Genomic DNA, 16,867 nt, shown 5'->3' on the forward strand with positions numbered 1-16,867 from the left:
GTTCAGTTCCATTATATTATGGATTTATGATTACCTCAGTGGTCTCTCTTAAACTTCTGAATAAAATCGACCTATGTAAACTGTTCCTTTAGGAAACCATGGACTATTTATTTGTAATCTAAACTTGGGATACAGTTATCAGAGCAAATGAACCTCTTGACAAATTGAGTTAACAAAGAAAATGAGTCTCATTGAATTAAATAACTTTATTTCAAAAGAAATAAGGGAAAATGGAACTTGTGCTTCCAAGATGATTATAAATATGCTTTGGCCAGATGTGTAGGTTATTAAATGTTTAAATGTTCCTGTAAATCAATATTTTTAAGAGTGGTCACAGGGTGTATGGTGTCTTTTCTTGGACAGGATGATATTATGACTTTTGAAGGGGAGCAGCAAGCAGAATTGTTGCAGCTCTTTCAGCCAGTGTACCTGAAGTTGGTGGACACATTCATCCAAAAATCTCTGTTGCCTGCGGAGGATGCTTTAACCTCTGAAGAGCAAGAAATGTTTCGTTGTTACCGACAAGATATCTGTGATACTTATGTGAGTGTCAAATTTGAAAAATGCAATTTTTTTTTCTTTTAAATCTTCAGCTGAAACACGTTATTTTATGTTTCTTTAAATCTTCAGCTGAAAACCCTTATGGGCGGTTAGAATCAACATACTAGCTCCAAAAAAAAAAAAAAAAAAAAAAAAAAAAAAAAAAAAAATCAAGCAGAGAGAGAGAGAGAGAGAGAGAGAGACGAGAGAGAGAAGAGAGAGAGAGAGAGAGAGAGAGAGAGAGATGCTTTTATGTTGCAGACTTCCATCCTTGCTATTGTTGAAATTTTCATAGATGTTTTATTCTAATTTTGTAGAGACAGGTTGTCGTGAAACTTAATAATTTTAAATGCCTGTTTTGTCATTTTATTTTCTGTTCTAATTTAAAGTTTTTACCAATAATAGAATTATGAGAATTTACATATAATGATCTTGCATGAATGCTCATGGTATAACATGGGTGCAAATAGATTTAATTTTTACAATTTTCAATAAGCCTGGAGTTGGGTTTCACAAGTATTTGTCAAAATGTAGTGTGTCCTAAATGCTAGTTGTTTTCCCCTTACAGATGTATGCCTATTATGTATTAAGAGGTGAAATGTTAAGTCACCTAGAAGTTCATCTGAAGGATGCTGTCGTCAAGATGCAAAGTAACCCTAGTGACTGGCGGTACCTCGAAGCTGTTCTCCATGCCTATTCTTCGGTTGCGGAGACTGTTGCAGAAACAGATAATTTCTATGTGCCAAGATTCATCCAGTCAATACCGCAGATACCATTTTCTGATAATATTCAACTGATATCTGTTGCACTGACTACTTTAGGTAAGTGTACATAGCATTACTTTCCTGTTTTTGTTAGAAGGCCTGAATTATACCCACGAGTGACAATGTAGGCTGTGGTTTGGCTTCTCTTTAGTCAAATAGGCTTTTTTTTTCCATACTATGTAATTTTTCTGCTTGACAAATTACACAGCTGCAGGGTAGAGTGGTGTGAAGGCCCTTCCCTGTTGTCTGGTTTCAATGCTTATCTGAAATTATCTATGTATTTATTGTTATGAATAGAGTGCCAGGTGCCATAGGGTCTAGAATTAATGTAATTTCACTTTTAACAGATATATAATATTTTATATATAACATGAATAAAATATCAAATTGAGCATATGTTCATGAGCTGTTTATCTGATTTGTTCAGTTACCTTTCATTGACAAGGGGATTATAAGGTGCATGTGTGCCACTAAGTTGCGGTGACTTAAGCATTGAAGTAGGAGTGAAGTATGTACATGGATAAGGCAAGTGAAAAATTTCGATAAAATTCTGAAGAACTTGGGAAGCTTTTTTTTTAATTCATGGCCATTGATAAAAGTAGACATAGACTAAAGGAGGAGGATGAGTGAACCTGTCTGGTATTGGTAATGAAAAAAATCCCCTGATGAATGCTTTATAATTGGTGCACTTTATAAATGATAATGTTTTATGCATCATTGAAGAATGTCGCATAGGAAGAGTCAAGAAGATTTAAAGGTAAAATGAAACAAAATGGCTAATTTAATTTTAGAATAAAATTTGTACAAGTTGACCAAGGGTATTAATATAAAGTGGGATAGAAAAACTTAAGCATAGAAGTACACATGACCATGATATGTGTTAGTTGAGAAAGTGTGTAGTTGATGATTTTTGTTTTTTCCATGTATGTTTTTTCTGTGTGGAAGTATTGCTGCTTAGTGTTTGTTTGATTGCAAAATGGTAAAATGTAGTTAACTTAAAAAAAGAAAGCTTAAGAGGGACAAGCAAAAATTAATTCAAAATATATACACAGTACTTAAGTACTGTCTATATTTTGATAAATTTAGACTTAATTTCTATCACCAGGTGACTTTTAAATCATGGTTATGATGTTTGCCCTATTACTTACTTTGTTTTTTATTACATTTGTGTTCCAACATCATGTTGACAGTTGGTATTATTGTAAGATTATAGCACATGATAGGTAGTTTTGTAAAAACAAATGAAAAAAAAAAAACTATCTTAGGTACACCCAGTTACAAAAGCAGCTAGCTCTCTCTCTCTCTCTCTCTCTCTCTCTCTCTCTCTCTCTCTCTCTCTCTCTCTCTCTCTCTCTCTCTCTCCTCCTTCCTTCCTCGTCTCTCTCTCCATCCTCCTCTCTTCCTCTCTCTCTTCTCTCTCTTCTCTCTCTCTCTGCCTCCTCTCCCCCTCTCTCCTTTTTCCTTCCTTCCTTTTCCTTCCTCCTTCCTTCCTTCCTTCGCCCGGATTGACTATTTAAATAATGGTAGATGTTTGATATGATATTTGGATGTGGCCAAGGATCACAAAATCGTAAATGGCTACTCTACCAACTTGTGCTAGGCTGTATCTATTTTTGCCCTAGATTGACTGGACTATAATTACCTGTATTACCAATAATATACGAATCTGGTCACAAAGATGTTACACACCAGGTTTAGTAGCTGTGGGTTGTATAAGTCATCAAAGCATCAGTTTTGCAGTATATCATTTTATTAATCTATGCTAAGAACACATTACTGGATATGCTAATCTAGTACTACAGGATTTGTATTTATGGCATAACTTAGTTGAGTTACCAGTATTTGAGTGTGATGGGCCACTTGGCTCCACCCCTCACAACCATCTAGGTTATTTATAGAAAGTATTTCAATTTGCTTTATTTCTTATAGAATGTTTATTATATTTCCAAAACTATTTGTGAAAATAAATTGTGAAATGAAATGCAGTGAAATGTGTGCATCGGTTTATTAATATAATGAAGGTGGTGTATAAATTATGTAGAGAGCACTGCTTATAGGATAATTAAATAGGATATTTTCATCTGAATAATATTTAAATGAATATTCAGTTCCAACAATATTTAGGGCATTTTTATTTAGAAAATGTGATAACAATTAAAAACAATACGATGTGATAAGGTTTCATAATTATTTTCCAAAAAATATATGATATATAACATGTTTCTTGAAGCAGAAGGTCTCAAGTATATCCATCAGATTAATAACTAAACAGGAATAAAAGTGCTCTCTCTCTCTCTCTCTCTCTCTCTCTCTCTCTCTCTCTCTCTCTCTCTCTCTCTCTTCGTCTCCCCTCTCTCTCTCTCTCTCTCTCTCTCTCTCTGTGTGTGTCCATATATATTTCATTCAATATTGCATTTCTTTGCGTGATTACCGTAATTTCCCTCCTCCTCCCTGTCGAACCATTCTAACTATGTACTGGTTGTTTGAAGTGGGCCACTTTCTGGGCAAGAAGGGCATGATCTCACCAAGCCAGGCCTGGCGGCGCAACACAGCTTTTGTAACTGGGTGTACATTGTAGTTATCCTTTAAGCTCGTGTTTAGATATGTGATCGTAGTCTTTAATTTACATAGCTACATACAGGTAATCCTCAGGAATATTAATGAAGCAGTAGGCATCACTTTTGGCATTACTTACCATATTTGATGGCATTTAGGGGGCATTCCCCCCCCAAATTTTGGCTCAAAAAATTGCCTTGAGTCTTATACATTGTAGGTGAAGTTAGAGACCTTCCTTAGGCCTAGGCTAATCTTCTCTCTTGACGCTCACTAACCCAGCTTACGCTTAGTACTTTTACCTACCCTAAACTCAATGCATCCTTATTTTATTGCTGGCATTATTGTATTATTACCGGTGCTTTAAAAATGAATTTGTAAAAATGAAAGCAATCTAATCTTAAATGCTGTGACTTGCGTTTATAAATATCAGCTGACTTTCTGGTAATGCCATCTGTTGGTGAGGAATAAAACTATAGTATAAGCATTGCCAGCACTGCCAGATGTATGACCCAGTGTTGTAGGACCCACGACATTTTGATTTAATTAGCAAATTTGTACGACTTTAGTCTATACTCACAACATTTTCAATGAATGTTGATTTTCTAATGATTGTACAACATTTTGAAGTCTTATTGTACAACAATTGATTATAAAGTACGGCATCTGGCAACGCTGATCGTTGCCAGTTCCTGTAGTTAGAGTGCATATAGGTTAGATATCTTGGTACAATGAGTTCATAATCATAACAAAAACAGAAACGCCCTCACCGTCATGGCGACATGAGGAAAAAGAGCCAGCTACAAAATCTTCAGATTAAATTATAATTACTAATACTACTATTATAATCATTATTATTATTATAATCTTATTATTATTATTATTATTATTATTATTATTCTGCTATTGAAATGTCTTGTGTATGCTTATTGCTTGCCTGTACTGCCAGATTGCTTTTTTACAGCTATGTTTCTGCTTGTGTAATGTACAGCTAGACTGTTTTCAACAATGTATGCTTAAATACACTAAACTTTTTTTCCTGAATCTGACCTGTTGAAATGAGGGTGCGTCTTATATGCCTGTGTCTCTTATATGCTGTCAAATACAGTAATCATCTCTGTAAACATTGATTTTCAATATATAAAGTAATTTGCACTTTTTTTTATATATATTGAGTTTATTCCAGGTTGTAACTTTACTATCCATTCACAGGAACTTTCTTTTTGTCACTTTTAACTAGTTCCCTTTAATTTTCAATGCTTAATCCCATTTTCTTTCATTGATTTTCAGGGGCCTATGCAGATTGGCTGAATTATCATCAAGATCACATGCATCATGTCATACCTTTAATGGTTGAAGGACTAGTTAATGCCTCGTTAGTTGGTGCTGCTTCACAAGCCTTGAGAGACCTAACACTTGAATGCCCTTTGACAATTTCACCTTTTTCTCAGCCTATACTCACTAGTTGTCAGGTTTGTTGTCCAGCCCATTTTAATATTTTGATTTGTTCAGTAACCTCATCAAGTGTTGTGTATATTAGTTTTAATTGTAAGTTTTAAATATGCATGTATCTACAGATTTTCCCGTTTAATAAAAATAGTACATTTCAGTTTTTGCTGTTATGAAAATATACATTAAGAATCATTTATTTCCAAATTCTGTATTGTACAATTTAATTTTTCAGAGAGCGCTTGAGCAAAGTCGGCTGGAAAGTGCAGAGACGGAACGTATTATGACCATAATTAGTCGTGTGCTTTCTGTTGGCAAAGATCAGCCAACTATTATGACCTACCTCAACGATACACTGACTCCTTATATTTCACGTCTTAGTCATCTTAAGGATCTCATGGTAAATAATTTACAACTTGTTACCTAATGTTGAGGTCATCTGAAATCCTTAGACTTGTTACCTAACGTTGAGGACATCTGAAATCCTTAGACTTGGGAAAGCAAAATGAAAGCATCCCATTTGGATTTATGTACAGAAGGCATTTTTTCTAAATATGTGAAGTATACTGCATTTTACCTTGTTTGTTTAAATTTTTTATCATTAGCTCATAGGTTTATTTTTTTCCTAAATGCAGTGTTCATTAAGCCAGTTATAAGTTGAAGAAGCCTTTTAAGATTTTTAAAGTGCCATGACTCTCCAAATTTAGTTTGTGAGCAAATAACGTCCATGGTATGTACAGCTTTCTGAAAAATACATTTTATATAAGTAATTTATTAAGTAATTACATGGCTTAGTTTTTGTATATATGGCAGCTAAAATTTGAAGTTTGTGATAGCGATATATTTTTGGTGTAGGTAACTAGTCCTGCTCACTTTGGGAAAGAGAGGAATAACTTGGCACAAAGAAATTAAATTTGTTTCTGCCGGCTGATGACGAAGGTTGTTAGCTCTCGGTTCCAATTTGGAATTAGTTTTTTTTTTGGTTGTTGGTTTGAGGCAAATTTGTGAAGTACTGTTATTTACTTTTGTAGCCTTTCAGCAATTAATCAGTGATAGGATTTCTTAAAAGACGAAGTTTTCATGATTTTGACTCCTTTTTCATGAAGTTACTGGTTTTCCCAACTTGAGACTTGTAACTGTCTTATCTGTGACATGTATGAGACAGGAGCGTCTTCCACTTGTTATTGCGGGTCAAATGTACGTTTTACGACTTGATTTATTAAGTAGTCCTCAACTAGGTCGTCTTCAAGGAAGTGAAGACCACGTCCTCCATGCCCCAGTAGGTGCCAGGCTCCATCTATTTTGGGAAAGGTGGAATGAGAAAGAAGCGGAACAGTGTAATGTGCTAGTCCTCAGGGAGGGCCACTCTATCCCACTTAGGGAAAAACTTGAATTAGTCAAGAAGCCCATTGTCTTACTGCCTACTCCATAGGCTCAGAGGTTCTCGGTCCTCTCGGTGGAAGCTGCCACCCTCGTCTCCAAGAGGGCAGTAGAAATAGTTGAAGATGCAAGCTTGGAATGATTTTACAATTGCTTTTTTGTGGTCCCCAAGGCTTTGGGAGGATGGAGACTGGCCCTGGACGTCAGTGCTCTGAATGTCTTTGTTCAGAGTACAAAATTCAGAATGGAGACAAAAATCACTCCATTCTGTCAACTGTTTGTCTAGGAGACTGGATGGTCTAAATAGACATGCAAGATGCGTACTTCAATGTTCTCATACATCGGGACTCTAGGAATACCTTTGTGTTTTCAAGGACCAAGTCTTCTGTTCCGAGCCCTGTGCTTTGGACTGTCGACTGCCCCTCAGGCACGTATTCATACTCGCGTTCTTGCTTCCTAGCAGGGTGGCTCCATCTCATGGACATAAACATTTGCTCCCTGATGAAGGAGCAATGCACAGAGGACCTTTGCAAGACCCTTATTCTAGTCCAGGATTTAGGCATACTAATAAAGCTTAGGAATCCCAGCTGGCTCCTTTTCAAGAGATTGTTTATTTGAGGATGAAGTTGAACTCTGTTTCCCTTGGAAGACTCCATATGAGAGTTCTTCAGTTCTTCCTCAGAGTCAGCTGGGACAGAAAAATCACCCAGACTTTTTCATCTTCCCTGTAGCCCATGAGATCAAGCAGCACTTACTTTGGTGGAGGTCCGACGACAGGTTGTTGAGTTCCCTTCACGTTCAGAACCCCAGCATAAGCTTTTTTGCAGATGCATCAGACTTAGGCTGGGGAGCTCTCCTAAAGACAAAGAGTTCTCTGGGATATGGTCACAGGAGTGAGAAAAGTGTCACTTATATGTGAAGAGTTAAAGGTGACATACCTGGGATTACAAGCTTTTGCCTTAGAGGTGTTCAACAAGACAGTGGCATTCCATTCTGAGAATACCATTTCCCTATCCTACATCAGCAAGCAAGGGGGAACACAAACATTCTCCCTCTGCGAGGCAGTGAGGGATCTTCTCTCTGGGCAAAGAAAAACCAGACCATAATCGTGACCAAATTTGTTCAAGGCAGATTGAATATATTAGCAGACCTGATGGGTAACCAAGTCATCCCTATGGAGTGGACATTAGACCCAGTCGTTTGCCTGGACCTGTGGGAAATGTGGGGAAGGCCTACGCTGGACCTCTTCGCGACTTCTAGGAAACATGTCTCCCTCTTTGCTGTTCGCTAGTTCCAGACTAGTTTAGCATGGGCGACAGATGCCATGTTGCAGGACTGGTCAAAGATGTGTATGCCTTGCCTCCATTTGGGATGGTAATAGAAGTTCTGGATAAGTTCAGTCCCACCTAAATGTGTCGACGTTAATAACCCCATCTTGGCCTCTAAGGGAATGGTTCATGAACCTCCTGGAAATTGTGGTAGACTTTCAAAGGCTTCTAACACAAAAACACAATCTTATCAGACAACCCTATTTCAGGTGGTTTCTCGAGGGTTGTCAAATCTAGCTCTGATACATTACAGACTGGCCAGAAATTACTCAGAGGTAAAGGATTTTTGGGATGCTGCAGAATCTATTGTGAAGTGCAAATGCCAGTCATCCTCCGTATACCAGAACAAGTCCGCACTGGGTGCAGAATTAATAGCATCTTGACTTCTTTGACATATTCAACAGAAATTGCAGATTTTCTGTTATTTCTGAGGACCACCAGAGGCTTGAACTAGTGTTAGGGAATCTAGATGCAGTTTAAAATGGCTAGCAGGTCCTGTTTTTGAACTTCATGTCCATCAGGAATCTTCTTAGAAACTCTTCCTTGTAGCCTTAGCCACTGCTGAAAGAGTATGTGAAATACATGTGATTGACAGAAGGGTCAGTTTCACTCAGAGATGCAATATGCTCCTATACCCTGGGTTTTCTTGCAAAGAACCAGACTCCGTCAAAACCCAGGCCTCATTCTTTTAGTGTCAAGAATTGATACAAATTCTTACGTTCGGTGGATGAAGAGAGAGCACTCTGCCCTGTGAGAGCTTTAAAATATTATCTACATAGGACCGAGAAGATATGAGGACCTTCCAGTATTCTGTGGTGTTCGGTCAAAGACCCCAGTCTATGCACCTTACGAAGAATGCCATATCTTCTTAATGTACCTCATTCGTGAAGCTCATTCTCTGATTGGAGAAGATCTGTTTTTTTGTTTTTAAAGACAGAGCTCACAATATTAGAGCTGTAGCTACGTTGTAAGCTTTTAAGCACAATCTCTATCTTCCATTCTCCAAGCGATGTATTGGAAATGTAAGTCAGTGTTTGAGTCCTATTACCTAAAGGAAGTGGAAATGGTTTTTAATAATTGTAGTATCCTATACCCATTATTGGTGGGTGGCATGGTTTTTGGAGGAGGAAATGTAGGAAGTATCCCTTTCATCCTGAATCTCTTCATCTTTTAATGGATGGGTGGTGCTGTTTTTTAATCATATGCTAAGTAACAGTGTTAATTGTCTGGTTGGCTTTTGTGACGGCACTGTGGCCAGGGCAGATGCAAATTTTTTGCTTTTATTAGTAGCGATCGGAAATGTGTCCATGCATCCCACACACTATCAATGTGGGAGTTAGTTATGTAATTACTCAGTTAATTATATAAAAATGACATTTTTGTAATAAATTTCTATAAATACTTACCAAATAATGACAGAATACACCCTCCTCCCCTCACATGGATATAAAGGCACAAACAAATCAAGTTTCTTTGCCAAGTTGTTTTTCTCTTTCCCAAAAAATGGGCAGGGCTACTTACCTAGACAAAACTAAAGAATCACTACTGCAAATTTCAAATTTTAGCTGCAATGTAAATAAAAACTATAGCTATGTAATTACTTGGCAAGTTTATAAAAAAATTTATTAAAAAATAGAATTTTTATTGATGTTCAGTTCTTTGTATTACATGTATTTAGACTGTTTGGTAGCGCGTACTGCGTTTTGAGTAACCTCTTTTAACTGTGTTTTTATGGCAGATATGATAGGCTGTACAAGTCCAATTTTAGAAAGTTGGGAAAATATTAGCAAGAAACTTTGTATTTTTTTATAAGCATTAGTTCTTACTCCTTGTACTGGGAGGGATGTTTAGAAAGATGGAATCTGCAGGATTAAAGGAACCCCTAGTGAATTAGATATATTGGATACTACCAAGCATCATTTACCACTCAAGAAGTTTCACTTTAGGAAGTGAGATATGAAGTAAATGGTATCATTATTGTTAAAGCTCTTGATAGTATTTTTGAAACAAAGCTGACAAAAATTATAGGAATGATAATCCACATGATTAGAGTTACAAATTACCTGACTTCTAGGTTTTTCTTTTATTAAATCATATATTGCAATACACTTCCTGCTAATTCAGGTCTTCAGGTAAGTATTACACTATTAGTTTTATTATGAAAACTTCATTTTGATATTTGTGTTTTACAGGGTAATGGTATATCACGAGACCAGCATAATGAGTTGGTTTCACTTTTAAAATTGCTGTCATGTTTGGCAAGACATCTTAACCTTAACAATTCTACTGTTGAGGAGGATGATGATGACGATGGGACAACACGTAGACATTCACAGGTAAGTTTTGTACTCTCTCTCTCTCTCTCTCTCTCAATCTCTCTCATCGTCTCTCCATCTCTCTCTCCTCTCTCGGTCTCTCTCGTCTCATCTCTCTCCTCTCTCTCTCTCTCTCGCATGAGTTGCCAGATGCCACAGATTCATTGCCTTGCAGTCTCTGATGGTTTTGTAACTGGTTTCCAGCTGGCATTAGATTATGCTATTGTTAAGACTTCAGGTTTGTTAGCTATGAAAAATACAAATTTATTAAAAATTAATCATATTTTGTAACTTAACAAGACCAACTTTAAAAGAGAGAGAAGCAATATTATTTTGAATCTTAACCCTTAGGAGCTGGGCTAACTGGGCAAACTTTGAGGTTGGCCATTTAAAAAAAAAATCAATGGGAAGAGGAAGATATGCAAATGTACATTATGTAAAAAAAAATTTTTTTTTTAGTTCTCCCTACCGTCTGCAAGAAGTTGAAAATTACTATTTACAACTCCTTGTGGGGCCTCTCTTGCTAAACAATCATAAATTTTACCAATTTATACTTTTTCTAATAATTAATTTTACTTTATTTTGTAAAATTATATTTTGTAAAATTATAATCACAGTTCACACAATATCATAACATGCCTCAGTGGCGTGGTTGGAATGGTGTTGGCATCCCACCTCGGTGGTCGCGAGTTTGATTCTCGGCCATTCCAATGAGGAGTGAGAGATGTGTATATTTGGTGAAAGAAGTTCACTCTTGATGTGGTTCGGAAGTCACGTAAAGCCGTTGGTCCTGTTGTTGAATAACCACTGGTTCCATGCAACGTAAAAAACACCATGCAAACAAACAAGCGCGCACACACAATATCATAACAGATAAGAACTAAAATTAAACAAAATCTGAGTATATTTGTTGTAAGATATCTTTTCCATGTTTTTCTAATATTTCTTTGCCTTTTTATTTTAGCAAAATTACAATTATAGCTGACATACTATCATAAAAGATGAGAACTACAACCAACAACAATCCCTGTGTGTATTTATGAGCAAATAAATAAAAATGTCATGGAATGAAGAGGAGCTTGGCTAAAGGGATTTGAGAGTTCAGTTACCAAGAGTTATTCATGGCCCATTGAAGTACTGGAAATTTGCTGCCTCTTGATCTAGCCTAATCTCATGGTGGTTAATGTTGATGCTTGCTTGGAGTGAATTTGTACACCACTCAAAAAACCTTTTGCTACTCCTGATGGTATCCATCCATTGTGGGTTAAGAGAAAAATGTGAAGCATGAAAGAGTGAGGGGAATATTTCTAACATTTATGGAAAGTCAAGAAGGTGAATTTGCTTTATTTGTAATAAAACTCTAGTTGAACCAAGGCCACCAGGATTAGTACTGTAAAAGTTAATGTCCCTTTAGTATAAGGTTTTAGTAGCATGGTACCCAAAAGTTTATCATATTTTTAGGTTGAATTTTATTTATGTAATTGAATTTGATGGGAGAGTCCTCTGAAATACTTAAGAACTGTATTTGTATTGCAGAACTTGGCAATTTAGGTTACTTACAATATACTGTACAGGCGGCCCTCGGTTAGCGGCAGGGGTTCCGTTCCTGGCCACCGACGCCAAGCGATTTTCGACGCTGAGCGATTTTAAAGCCTACGGCCGCCGCACACCTTCTTTCGAAGCTCTAGACCAGTCAAAGGCGCTGTAATCCCACAACGGCGCAATAAGTAAAATTATATTTATGCAGTATAGTACTATAGAAATTACTGTACAGTACATGTGGGTGTCTAAAGTATGTAAAGATATAATAAAGTTTATACAGTGTACAGGTAGCTGTAGTGTTCAGGTTACGATCATTAGTCTTACGATAGTTCGATTTTATGAGAGATCAATTTACAATGGTCTAACTTTATCCATCTTCTAGTTACATAAGTTCAATAACAGCAAAAGAGAATGATGAAAGTATGGTGTTAAGGTTATACTCGTTGCGTGAACGTGTACAGCCATGAACAACCGAACGAGAAACTACTATTTTTTTTTTTCTAAGTACAACCGAACTGGATAACATCTGTTTGGCTTGTATTTCGATCATCGTACTACAGTGCAACATTACCGTATTTGTTATAAATGGCGTTATGTATAGAATAGAACTGAGATATCTTAATGTAATAACTTTATTCGCTATAGATCAGAGATCAATATAGATTAAAGATCAATCGGGAAATATACCGTTAAATTTAAACCTAGTTATAACAAGCTGAGAAAACTGTTCAAGCTGCTAATGACTATTATCGTACATCGGCAACAAGGATAAAACTGCAGTAAACGTCTGCCATCCAACACAACTGTAGATAAAATTGGGATAAAATCATTTTAATCAAAACTACTGTGCTTGAAAGAACACATTTTACTGTTGGTTTCACGCCGATATAAGATAAATAGCGTAAAGTTCGTATTACGATGATATAAAGGATTACGTATTGCGAACGGAATCACGTAATTTTTTACGCAATAAACATGCCGCCAACGTAATCTGTTAACGAAAAAAAAATAGTAGTTCACATTCACGAGACATATTCAATAAATATTTTCCACCTAAAAAAACACGCTGTATATGGAAAAATAACTTTGTCTCATATAAGTCAAGTATATAGATATTCGTTTATGCTAACTAGAAGCAAAAGCATTCGCTCAGAATTGCGTTATGGTGAAACAGACTCTTATTCATCAGCTGATTTCAAACCACAACATTGGCCGCTCCGCGGAATACTGGCTTAAGTTTGCCGTAGTATTTTAAAATACAATAATATGAGAATACATGCAATATTCTTGGATACAGTGAAATAATGTATAACTTTTTAAAGGATTTATGGAAAAGATGCGTAATTAATAAAATAACAATGCATTTTTCGGAACTGGCGGACAAGAACGAACATGAAAAACCATCCCCTTACAACGTGGAGCCTAGTTACAAAGGCTGCCTTAATTTGTATCTTATTTCTGTACAAAAATGAAAATACCTTTACGCAATATGTTTTCATACACATTTTAAACATAAAAGCATAAACATTTGAAAAATCGACACATCGATCGCTAAATTTGCACTTTTTTTTTTTTTTTTTTTTTTTTTTTTTTTTTTTTTTTTTTTTTTTTTTTTTTTAACGATATTTTCGGAAGAGCGTCAGACGGCGGCATACAAGAACGAACTTGAAAAAAACATCGTAGTCGATAAGTTGAAGGGGAGTTTCAAAAGCTGCCTTTTTATCATATTTCTGCACAGAAATAAAAATACCCTATTCGTAGTACATTTTCATACACATTTTAAACATAAAAGCATAATCATTTATATCGACACATCGATGGCTAATTTGCACTTTTTTTAAATCGACATTTTCGGAAGAGCAGCAGGCGGCGGCTTACAAGAAAGAACAGGAAAAAACGTCGTATTTGATAACGTGAAGGGCAATTTCAAAAGCTGCCTTTGTATCATATTTCTGTACAGAAATAAAAATGCCTTTCACGTAATACATTTTCATACACATTTTAAACAAAAGCATGAACACTTATGAATCGACACATCGTAGTCGATAACTTGAAGGGGAGTTTCAAAAGCTGCCTTTTTATCATATTTCTGCACAGAAATAAAAATACCATATTCGTAGTACATTTTCATATACATTTTAAACTTAGAAGCATAAACATTTATAAATCGACACATCGATCGCTAATTTGCACTTTTTTTAAATCGATATTTTCGGAAGAGCGGCAGGCGGCGGCTTACAAGAAAGAACATGAAAAAACATCGTATTTGATAACGTGAAGGGCAGTTTCAAAAGCTGCCTTTGTATCATATTTCTGTACAGAAATAATAATGCCTTTCACGTAATACATTTTCATACACATTTTAAACAAAAGCATGAACATTTATGAATCGACACATCCATAGCTAAATTTGCACTTATGTAACTCGATATTTTCGGCATAGAACAGCGTCAGAGGCATATATTTTACCCTAATACCTACGTAATAACTCTCCATAAAATTTGTTAATATAATTTGCATAACCTTTATGGTCTGAACGGCATTTCTACATATGCATGAACTCGTTAGACAACGGCGCTAGCGGCGCTGTTAACTGAAATTTGTGCCGTAAAGATACCTTTAAAATGCCTTATTTTTTTAATGAATATTTTTGATAACCGCCGTAAAACCGATTCGCCGTTGAGTGATTGCGCCGTTAACCGCGGGCCGCCTGTATTTTAAAGATGAAGAAAAATGAAAAGATATTAAGCCTTAAACGCCGAGCCTCTATTTACAAAAGTGTCTCATATGCCAGCGGCGTTCGGGAGTTAGTGCTGAAGCGGAAAAAAAAGTGTTTTTTTTAATTTTTTTTTTTTTTAAATCACAGCACGCTTAGTTTTTAAGATTGAGTTCATTTTTGGAATATATGTTAGAGCAAAAAGTAATTTCATATATAATTGTATACAAATCGTGCTGTGAGCAAAACAGTTAAAGCTAATGAGTTTTTTTTTTTTTTTTTTTTCCGTTGTATTGTACACTAAATTGAAAATATCACAAAATGATGCATGAATTCATAATGCGCGGACCTAAAAAGTTTTTTCTAAAATTCACCATAAATCGAAATATTGTGCTAGAGACTTCCCATTTGTTGCAAAATGAAGGTAATTGATTGAATATTACTAGACTGGAAGTGTTTTAGCTTACAATTGCAGTTTTCTACCATTTCGGTCAAGTTAAAGTTGACTGAAGGTCAAATTTTTTCCATTTCGTGATTCATATGAAAGTATTTCAAAACTGATAAAAACTACAACCATGAGTTACTTTTTTGTTGTATTCTACATGATATTGTGCACATTTTCATGTATAACACTTTATGTAAAGCCTAATATAAAACGGTGCAAAAATTACGATAAGGTGACTAAAGAAATTCTAAGATTTTCAGCAGTTACCGTGCGCAGAGGGAAAGAAAGTTTTTTTTTTATTAAATTCACAATAAATCAAAATATTGTGAAAGTAAATGATTGAATGTTACTAGAATGTTAGAAGACAGATGTTTTGGAAATCTCAATCTCAGTAGGGAAAGAAGAGCGTAGGTTAAGAGACACCACATTTTAATTGCGACGCGTTACGTTGTTTCTTCATAACGTTTTCAAGCCTAAAAGAGACATTATAGTTTTTGAATGGTAGTTAAGAGATTATGTAATTATTGGCTGACAAAGCTGAGTAAAAGTAGCAACAATAAGATAATGGTCAAAATCTTTCAAATAAATTGCACCAGCATACTAAAAAAATAAAGTATATAAGATCTTTAAAATAAATTACAACCATATACTAAAAACAGAATGGTAGGAAAGACAGAGATGGAAAGTTTACACTACAAATGAATGACTGAATGATTTATATATTAAAAGCAAGGGATAAGATGAATTGTCAGTTATAAGCTGGTTTCCTTAAAAATACTATTTCTATCAACTCAGAGATTCTCAATAATGACTCTTCTCTAAAAATACCAAGCGCACTAAAATTTTCCAATCTTCTACCTGTATTACATTCTTCTATGTGCTGTAAAATCGGTGATCTGGTTGGCTTGGCCAGCAAGCAACCAGTACGAGGAGAAATGCCATAATGTTCGGAAGATCTTGTCCGGACCGACCGTTTTGATTGGCCAATATAGGTGGCGCTACAGGTGTCACACTTTTAAATATAGGTGATGCCAGACAAAAGGTCTGAAGGTAGTTTATCTTTATGGTTTAATAACACTTGGATAGTATGGTTGTTGGTAAATATTAACTTGGGGTTAATGTGGGGAAAGCTATACTTAAACATATTTCTTAGCGCTCTTGTAACGTATTTAGAACAAGGATCACTTATACATATATGGAAATTTAAAATACATAGTTAGTTTATCAATCCTTAGTATATCTATTTTGCTATTTATACTAAGAGAAATATTTATGAACTTTATTTCTTTATATATTATATTATTGGGATAGCCATTAATTTTGAAGTAGTTTAACAGAAACTTTCTGAGTCAAATGCCTGCCAGGAGCTGCCGAGATAATATGCTCTATGTATTAAAGTCTTAATGTTATTTATTTTGAAGTTAAAGAATGTAGCACTTTGGAAATTCATTCCAAGACCGGTAAAGTAGACTTTCTAAAAATGCTAAAACTTAAGAGCGACTTATTGTTTGCGATAATTTTTGTAATGCTTACATCTGAAAAGTTAATATTATTTTCTTCATGTTCCACGGTAAACTGAGTACATGGGCGTTTACTATTTAAGTAATCATGGAACCGCTGTACGTGACTTAAATGCCTGAAAATCAAAAATGTGTTGACAACATACCTGAAAAGGTTATGAAGAAACAACAAAACGCGTCTCAATTAAAATGTGGTGTGTCTTAACCTACGCTCTTCTTTTCCTACTGAGATTTAGAATGTAAGAGTTTGAGCTTACAATTGCATTTTTCGACCATTTTGGTAGAGTCCAAGTTGACCGCAGGTTTAAATTTTGG

At 35.5% G+C, this 16,867-nt stretch overlaps 1 protein-coding gene across 4 annotated transcripts in view; it reads left to right on the forward strand.

The window, feature by feature from the left end:
- The window catches only part of LOC135206225 (importin-13-like), a 199,827-nt gene that overhangs the window by 173,754 nt on the left and 9,206 nt on the right, over positions 1-16,867 (forward strand). For all 4 annotated transcript variants that reach the window (XM_064237580.1, XM_064237579.1, XM_064237581.1 and 1 more), the window contains 5 exons: positions 364-543; positions 1,109-1,361; positions 5,148-5,329; positions 5,542-5,706; positions 10,207-10,350. In XM_064237580.1, the coding sequence (XP_064093650.1) occupies positions 364-543; positions 1,109-1,361; positions 5,148-5,329; positions 5,542-5,706; positions 10,207-10,350 (924 nt within the window). The remainder of the gene's footprint in view (positions 1-363; positions 544-1,108; positions 1,362-5,147; positions 5,330-5,541; positions 5,707-10,206; positions 10,351-16,867) is intronic.

This window comes from Macrobrachium nipponense, chromosome 29 (assembly GCF_015104395.2).
Source record: "Macrobrachium nipponense isolate FS-2020 chromosome 29, ASM1510439v2, whole genome shotgun sequence".
Classification (NCBI taxonomy): domain Eukaryota; kingdom Metazoa; phylum Arthropoda; class Malacostraca; order Decapoda; family Palaemonidae; genus Macrobrachium; species Macrobrachium nipponense.